This window comes from Vicia villosa, linkage group LG6 (genome assembly GCF_029867415.1).
Source record: "Vicia villosa cultivar HV-30 ecotype Madison, WI linkage group LG6, Vvil1.0, whole genome shotgun sequence".
NCBI lineage: Eukaryota > Viridiplantae > Streptophyta > Magnoliopsida > Fabales > Fabaceae > Vicia > Vicia villosa.
The window spans coordinates 115,745,907-115,755,335 of NC_081185.1; the positions used below are offsets into that span (position 1 = coordinate 115,745,907).

At 33.2% G+C, this 9,429-nt stretch overlaps 1 protein-coding gene across 1 annotated transcript; it reads left to right on the forward strand.

Moving 5' to 3' along the window:
• Window positions 1-6,570: 6,570 nt before the first annotated feature.
• LOC131612147 (uncharacterized) lies at window positions 6,571-8,862 on the forward strand. Its single transcript, XM_058883957.1, has one exon. The coding sequence runs from the start codon at window positions 6,571-6,573 to the stop codon at window positions 8,860-8,862; it is 2,292 nt and encodes a 763-aa protein (XP_058739940.1).
• The last annotated feature ends 567 nt before the right edge of the window (window positions 8,863-9,429 follow it).

A 9,429-nucleotide genomic window follows, 5' to 3' on the forward strand; every position in this document is an offset into this window, starting at 1 on the left:
ATTTTATCATTATATTTTAAATTTTACAGAATTTTATGTGTTATTGCCGTATCAACATTAGCAATTTGTTTTCTTTCATTATTTTACTGTTTTTTTTACATGACATCTTGATACAGAATTTACTGAATTGCTAGAATGAATTTTTAAGACGTCAGATTTTTAAGCTCAGAAAATCACAAGCTAAAAGTGCTTTATTTAAGAATTTGTTTGGTTTGTACAATATATAGGGTGTGTTTGATTCTAGCTGAATCCTGAACTGGCAGCTACCACAACATTTTGTTATTGATATGCACAGCTATATGTTTTTGTTGTGTAAAGCACTGACATGTCTTTTCTTGATTACCATTAACTGTCATAGATTTCCAAATTCTTCTTCAGCTTTACAAAGATATGCACAACTCTCTTCTTTTTTTCTCTTCTCCAACAGAAACTGCTAAATATTCTTCTTAGCTTTGCATGATCAGTGGCAAACGAATATAATAAACTAAAAATCTTAAAATGTTACCACGAATCACACCTACAATTTTAAAATGTATAAACTAAAAATCTTAAAATGTTACCACGAATCACTCCTACAATTTTTTTTTTATAAAATCTAATAATCTTAAAATGTTACCACGAATCACACCTACAATTTTAAAATGTATAAACTAAAAATCTTAAAATGTTACCACGAATCACTCCTACAATTTTTTTTTTATAAAATCTAATATAAAATAAATGCTATGGTACTACTCATGGTTTAAAATTGCGGTTGCGGCTGCAGATGTGGTGGCGGATGTTGCGATTGCGGTCATTGCGCTTGTTGCGATGCGCATTGCGGCCGTTGCGGCGTGAATTTTTAAAAGGAAGTGTTTGAAATATTATATTAAAAAACACTTAATGTTATGTTTTTTCATTATATAAGAAGTAAATTGAGTTTTAGACTTCTAATATATTGTCCGATGGGGTTCCTAATGCATCCGAAAGCAAGACTTTAAAATCACACCGCAATTGCGGTCCGATGCAGTCAGGGCCGGCCCAACATATTTGGAGGCCCGAGACAAATTAAATAAAAATATTTTAATAAAAATTATCATTAATTTAATAAAATTATTAATTTTTTATTTAAATATTATTTTTTAGATTTATCTAATATGAATTTATTAAAATAGTCTAAATTAGATAGATCTCATTTATTTGAAGATAAAATTTTCTTTATAATAATAAAAAAGAAGATGGGATATTATATAAAAACTAAGAATATGAAAAGTCTACAATTTATTCATGTTTTTATACATAAAATTATTTATTAAATTTTTATAATGGTGTAAATCTATTAACTTATAGTAAAAATCATTTTTTTATTATTTGTTGTGCTCAATAATAATCATAGATAAAAGAAATTTTGTGTTCACTTGTTTTCACTTTACTCTCAAATTTCTCTCATTATTTGTTTGTTATATGGCTTTGTTTTATTTTTTATATTATAGTATTGATTAAACTAATTATTTAAACACGTTAGAAGCCAAATTGTAGAACATTCATATTTCAAAACAGCCAGTCCGCCACCGCAGGAAGATGTGGTTCAAGTATACCAAATCGGAAACTGCAACCGGAGAGTGGAAAAATTGGGAATGGAAAACTGCAGAACAACCACACTCATTATCAAATCCGAAATCACGGTATCCTGGAGAAATCCGAAATCAGGAACCATAATCGGAAAGTATGGTAGAATTTCGCACACATTATCAAATCCAAAACCATGACTGGAGAGCGCTACAAGAAGCAGGACACATTACCTAATCAAAATAATCAATTAATCAATAGTGAGGGATGCTCCATTCTTCCACTGGTATCAAGGTTCAAATGATGTCCAACACAAGCCAGTTTCATCATTGATACTGAAAGTTCATCACAATGATATAGCTTCTTTCAACAGGTACATGAATCTAATTTTGTTTCTATTCATCTTTATTTGATATAATAGATGTAAACTTGTATTTTCATTGATATCGTATTTTTATACAATCACTTAGTCTGAGATTGTGAATCAAATATTATTTTATATCATTTCTGTGACCTTAATTCACAAACTTCACCTTGCATATAGATAACATTTTCTGTCACCAAACTTAGGAGATTTTAACTATTAAAATTTGAAGAAAATAGAACAAAGATCAAATGGAGCTAAATAGTATTATTCATATATTTTTATTTTGCCTCTATAACCGGACAATACAAGACACTGACATTGAATTCAAGAAACTTTATTTAAGCTAAGAAACCAACAAGACACTTTATTTTGTGAGACTCAAAGCAACAAGAGACTTGCAGCCACATGGATAAATCTACGACACGAAAGAAAAACAAGACACAACGACACTAGTCATAGGGTTTAGGGACCAAACACACATTCAATCTAAAGTGTCGGTTTTACAAAGCTTGTATCAACCTAATTGCCAATAGCTGGATAATTATGTGATGAATCTGCAGCTTGTGAATGACTTAGAACATCACATAGAACAAGCAAATTGAGAATGTCAGGTTGTACTCAGTATTATGTTTTCAAAAAGTGAGGCTCTAGGCGGTAGCCTAGTTGGCCTACCCCTAGGGCCGGGCCTGGATGCGGTTGCGGAGACAACCGCATCCGCAATATTGCGGGTTCAATTGCGGTTGCGGACCGCAATTTAAAACCCTACTACTTTAGAGATATACAAACTTATTTGTTTTATTAAAGAAGCTTACTCAGTTTAGTTTTGTATGCATCTAACTGACAGAAGAATAAAGAAGACAATAGGATATTTTTCAAGTACCTTGACCTCCTGCAGATCAATATTGACAAATTGGAGCAATTTGTCATTGAACATATCTTCAATCTGAAAGGAAGAAAACAACTTTTGTGAACAAAAAGTTAGGATGACAGAAATTGTTTAACCATTGTTGAGATTTTAAGAGCAAAGATAACATCATTATAATCAAAACATAGAGTTACATAGTAAGTATAGACACTTTATATTATAGAGAAAATTGAAAATAAATTCTCTTGAGAAATATTGTCTTCATGAGAATTAAAAGTATTTTCCTCTTCCTTGATAAATAACACTAGCCAAGCATAAGAATAAATATTTTGATAAATCTCCCCACCGGTCCAACCGTACCTTCAGGAACGGCACCAACAGTAGTAGTGGCATCAAGTAACCGTGAGGATTTCAAGTTTGGATATGAATTTCTCTCATTCTCTCATTCTGTCAAACATGGAAACAATAATAATGTTTTCTAGCTTATATAACATGAATAATATTTCCGTAAGCGTGGGGGCTTAGAAAATACACGAGACTTACAAAACCTTCAAAATGTGGCGCAGAAAACTTGAGATCGAAACAAATTAATTACACCAACCACAACTAAATAAAACTTGTATCTCTTACAAGCTTATAAAGCAGAGATAAGTTGAGAATCATACCATAGTTGCTGCAAGTGGGTCTACAACAATATCAGTCCCAAAAATATGTTGATAGGATAAAAATGTTGGCAAGTCGTCAACACAACCAATAAGTGCAGCCTAATCATATGACTGTCTATCCCATATCAACATTTTGCATCAGATATTCTTTACTTTCAATTCAATCAAGTCAATTTATTAGAGTTTTAAACCAATGGAAACAAAATTGTAAACGGAAAGCAATAGACTAAAGGTATCTTACACTTACACTTGTGAAACCTTACTTTCAAAGAAATTTGGATGGGTGACATAATAACTCTAAATCATACTGCTGGACTTTTTGAGGAATTATAACATGAGACTTTAAATCGAAGGTGTATTCAGTGTCTGACATATTCAAGTACTAAGGACCAGCCAATCAACCCTGCATAGATAGTACATAAAATATATCAACTTTCTATATTAATAAAATATGTAGTATACACAAGCACTCCTATCATTCAATAAGCAAACTTAACATCATAATTAGAATTTCAATCTTAAATACTAACATTTCAGAGATATGTACAACCGCAATTTAAATCCTTATTGAATACTAAAGCACAAAGAATAACTTCATATTAGAGACAAGTTATATATTTATATACTTTAATCTCCACGCTACCAGAGTTATTAATCCTACATAGCGGAGTGGAGCGGCCGACTCCCAAATGTGAGAATAGTGGGAATAGCGGGATCCCGGATAGCGTAGAGGAGCGGCCGACTCCCAAAAGTGGAAATAGTGGAAATAGCGAGATCCTGGATAGCGGGATAACTTTTTGTATACTAGTGAAGAAGGTACATCATTGAGGTTAGTTAAACATTAAAACAGTAAAATTTAAAGAGTAATCGAAAGGACCAAGGAATCCTTTAGTTCCCCACCTTCACATGTCTGAGTTACAATAGAGATATCTGACAAGTCATAGTGAAGGAAACCTTTGAAACTGTCCAGAGTATACTTAGTCGAAACCACCCTTTTAGCAAGTTTTTTAGAGTCATTTTTTAGTTCATTGAAAATGTTTCCACTAGTAAACCAACTTGGAAAAGGTGGATAAAATGCTAAACCAAAGTCAGTGCTGTACCCCAAAATGCCGTCATATATTTGCGAAAGTCATTTTATGTTGAATAAGTGCAATGACCTAGTGGATAGTGAAGTTGAGTGTAAGGCTAACAAGTACAAGGTCCTGGGTTTGAATCCCACTTTTGACATTTTTCCCTTTTATTTGTTGCTAACTTTAGTTCTAACTTTATTTTCATTTATATTAAAAAATCACAAAAAAAATGTTTTTTTTTCATTTTATTTATTAATTTTCGTATTAATTAAATATGCATTTTTTTAAATAGTCAATTTTTCATTTTTATGCACTTTTTAGCCAAAAATCACCAAAAAATATAAAATAAAAAAAATGATTAACAAAGATTTTGTTCATATTTCTAAATATTGCATAATTGTATAGTTTAGGAAAGAATCAACATAATTAAAATATTTTAGAAATCAAAATCAAATCATATTTGATTTAGAGTTGTGATTTATTAATTAATTATTGATTGTTTTAGGTGTATATAAATAGCTAACAATTCCATTCACTTAGGGGATCTAATTTTTCCACACACCATCCTCTACACCATAAAAACCACCACCGATTGTACGACAACAAATCCTTTTGATCAAGTTCAAACGGAACAGCCACCGGCCGGACCTCCGCTCCACCACACCGGATTCGCGACGACGCAAGGAGCTACCACCATCCACAATTTTCTCTCGCCGCAATAAGTTTCATCCCTATTCGTTTAAATTTGTAATCCCCCATCCTGAAGCCATGTAATAGCGTAGGTTTTACTTTCTCGCATTTTATTTCTCGCGTTTTATATTTTTATAAACTTGTACATATTTAACTTCTAGTTTAATTAGGCTTGTATGCCAAGATAACAAACAAACGCTAGAATAACCATAACAACCAAGATAAAATAACTGAAAATAACACACTTTGCAAACACCACCTTTAGGTAACTCTCTCTTTGTTACCTTACGATTAAGTTGGTCACGTCCCTCGAAAATAGGGATACTTAAGCACAAAGATCCTCAGTAAAATCAACATAGTCCCTACGATACAAAAGATCATAGTCCCTCGATGACCCTCGTGTTGCCTATGAAATATGATCTTGTCCCGGTGACCCTACGATAAAGTGATAATAGTCCCTTCAAAAGTACTAAAGTATCTTTAATGTTGCCTTCAATGACCATACGATGACCCTAACATCCAATGAAAGAACTTCCTACCAACTAATAGTATGGATTGTCTCTTTCCCTTAAAACGAAAGAAGAATAATATGAAAGACAAACATGTAAGGTAAATACGCATAATTTACGTGCTCAAACAATTTTCTCCATCATATTTCCAAACGATCAAAACAAAACACTTTTTACATCGTACTTTCAAACGAAAAAAATACTTTGTATACATTCCTGAGGACTAATACAGGAGTTATTACAAAGTTCGCTTCACATTAGCACCTTACAAAATTATTTTTCAAATCACACACACACGAAAAAAAAAGTTTTCTTATAAAGTGAGCAAGTAAATTAAGAGCCCATGGATAACCATGGATACAAGCAGGGGCGGAACCATTATGAGGCAGGGTGTGGCTTTAGCCACACCAGTTTTTTTACTTTTTTTTTATATATAGTATATATAATATTTAGTTAAACTAAAATTAAGTTAATTTGTAAATTAAAAAATACTATAATACAGCAATTCACTTTTCTCTCTCTTAATATCTCTATTTTCTTTCTTTCTCTCTCTCACACCATAACTTCTTTTTCTCTTCTTCTCAAACCCCACCATCTCTCATATTTGTCTCTTATTCTCATATTTTTTAATCCAAAATTTCATTATTTTCTTCTCCAATTTGTTCACTTGACTTGGTTGCATTTATTTGCGTGTGATTGAAAATCAAAGGTAAAGTGGGTATTTCAAATTTCTCTCATTCTTTTCTCCTTTTTGAGTTGAACCCTAAACCCCCAATTTATTAAAAATACCAACTTTCTTAATTTCTCATGAATTATTTTCTTTCTAATCATTTGGTTTTATTGTTCTCTTTATAGGATGAAGAAATTTTTTCCGGTACTCTCTAGAGACAAAGCTACTTCTTCGACTAATGTAGAAGCATCGGAAAGTATCAAAGTTGTTGATTATGAATTGTTGGAAACGGATCCGGGAATTAGGCCTCCAATTTCAAGCTATCATCCCGACATCCAAAATGAGGTAAGGAAAGCTTATTTAAAAATAGGTCGTCATCAACCTCCTCACAATTTCGTTTACCCTTGGTCTATTCAAGGTAAACAAAAGCGTCGATTTTGCAAAAATCGGTTTGATTTGTATGATTGGATTGATTATAGTGAATCTAAGGACCTAGTGTTTTGTTTGCCATGTTTTTTGTTTAAAAATGTTTCTAAGTATGGGGGGGATCACTTTGTGGGAGACGGTTTTGGTGATTGGAAGAATGCTCAAAGGTTGGCTAATCATGCTACTTCTTCCAATAGTCATGTTGATTGTGTGCATATGGGTTATGCTCTCATGAGTCCAAACCAAAGTATTAAGGCCTCGTTTGTTAATCAAACTAATCAAATGAATGCCGAATATCGTGTTCGTGTAAACACATCCCTTGTAGCTACTAAGTTTCTTTTGAGGTGTGGCATGCCATTTAGAGGGAGTGATGAGTCTCTTAACTCTTTATTTAAGGGGCCATTTCTTGAGTTGGTGGATACTTTAAAGGAAATCAACCCGGAGATAGCTAGTGTAATTAATTGTGCTCCGGGAAATAACCTTATGACTTCCCCTAAGATTCAAAAGGATCTTGCCGCTGCTTGTGCATGTGAAATAACTCAACAAATTATATGTGATATTGCGGATGATGTGTTTTGTGTTTTGATTGATGAATCTGGTGATGTTGCTGGTAAAGAACAAATGGCTGTTGTTATTCGCTATGTTAATAATGAAGGTTTGGTAAAAGAAAGGTTTCTTGGCATTGTAAGTGTTAAAGAAACAAGTGCTAAGTCACTTAAGGAGGCACTTGAGAAGTTGTTGTCTATTAATGGCTTGAGTATATCTAGCATTAGGGGGCAAGGGTATGACGGAGCTAGCAATATGAGAGGTAAGTTTGGTGGTTTGAGAACTTTAATCCAAAATGAGAATCCATCTGCTTATTATGTGCATTGTTTCGCCCATCAACTTCAATTGGCACTTGTTGCATGTGCTAAGACTCACAAAGATGTTAGTGGGTTTTTCGGTAAGGTCAATATGCTTGTTAATTTCATTCGATCTTCTAATAAGAGACAAGAATTACTTCGGGACAAACAAGTAGCTCAGTTTGCTAAATTGATTGAAGAGGGCCAAATAGAAACTGGTAGTGGGTTAAACCAAGAATCATCTATTGCTAGAGCGGGTGACACTCGTTGGGGTTCCCACTTTAGGACTCTCACTTTAGAAACTGGTAGTGGGTTAAACCAAGAATCATCTATGCTTTTGTTAGATGTGCTTCAATCATTTGATTTTATCTTCATGTTATATATGATGGTTGAGATTTTAGGATTTACAAATGATTTGAGTGTAGCGTTACAAAAGCGTGATCAAGATCTTTTGAATGCTTTGTCACTTGTCAATGCTACAAAACAAGAATTACAAGAAATGAGGAATGATGGATGGGAAGAGCTTATATCTAAGGTTATGGAAATTTGCAATAAGCTTGACATTGATGTGCCTGACATGGATGCATCATATGTGCAAGGGAAGAAACCTAGGCGACATGCTACAACTTCTAGTGTTTCTAATTTGCATCATTATAAGCATGATTGTTTGTTTAATGTTTTAGATTTGCAGTTGCACGAGCTCAATGCTAGGTTTGATGAAGAGAATACTGAACTTTTAGAATGTGTTTCATGTTTGAGTCCTTCATCGTCATTTGCAGCTTTTGATGTGAAAAAGTTATTAAGGATGGTTGAACTTTATCCAAATGATTTTGTGGATGTGCCGGAAGTGGTGATGCGACATCAACTTCAAAATTATGTTAGAAATGTTCGATGTGATCCAAAATTTGCAAATTTAAAAGGACTTTCAGATCTTTGTGCAAAATTTGTGGAAACAAATAAGTGCAACACATTTGATATGGTTTATAAGCTTCTGAAATTGGCTTTGGTCTTGCCGGTAGCAACTGCAAGTGTGGAACGTGTTTTTTCAGCTATGAAGTTTGTGAAGAGTCAATTATGTAACAAAATGAGTGATCAGTGGTTAAATGATCGTCTTGTAACTTTTATAGAAAAAGATGTTCTTGGAACAATTAACAATGATGTTATTTTAGCTCATTTTCAAGAAATGAATGATAGACGATTTTCATTGTAATGTATTGCATTAAATATTATTATTCATTTTTAATGTGATTTAGTTCGTACTTTCGTTTATATTTAGCCACACCAATATATATTGTCTGGATCCGCCCCTGGATACAAGGGGTGCTAACACCTTCCCTTTATATAATTACCCCCGAACCCAACAATATTTAAAAAGGTCTTTCTTATTCTTTTATGCCTTTCTTAATTAAATTGGATAAAATAAAAGTCGGTGGCGAATCTTGCTAACCGCAACATGTTTTGCGAAAACAAAACTGAAAAGTCAGTTCTCCCACCGTGCTACAGTCAGCATTGGGTAACTTTGGAAACTTTAGTGGTTGCAACTGAAAATCTAAACTATATCTATCCTTAGGCTTTATAGAATGGGGGATTTTCAGTTGTGGGAATTTTTTAGTAAACTTCTCTTTCAAGGTTTTCGCTGCATCAGCAACGCTTCGACTAAGATTATTTGGATCATAGACAGTTTCAAAGTATTTCTCGAATGCCTGAATTTCCTTGATGTCTGTGTGCACAGACGAAAAATACTTTGTTAGATGTTTGCTAATTTGAGCAGTATCGA

Coding starts and splice junctions, on each gene's coding strand:
- LOC131612147 (XM_058883957.1), top strand. CDS start 6,571: ATGAAGAAATTTTTTCCGGTACTCTCTAGAGACAAAGCTACTTCTTCG.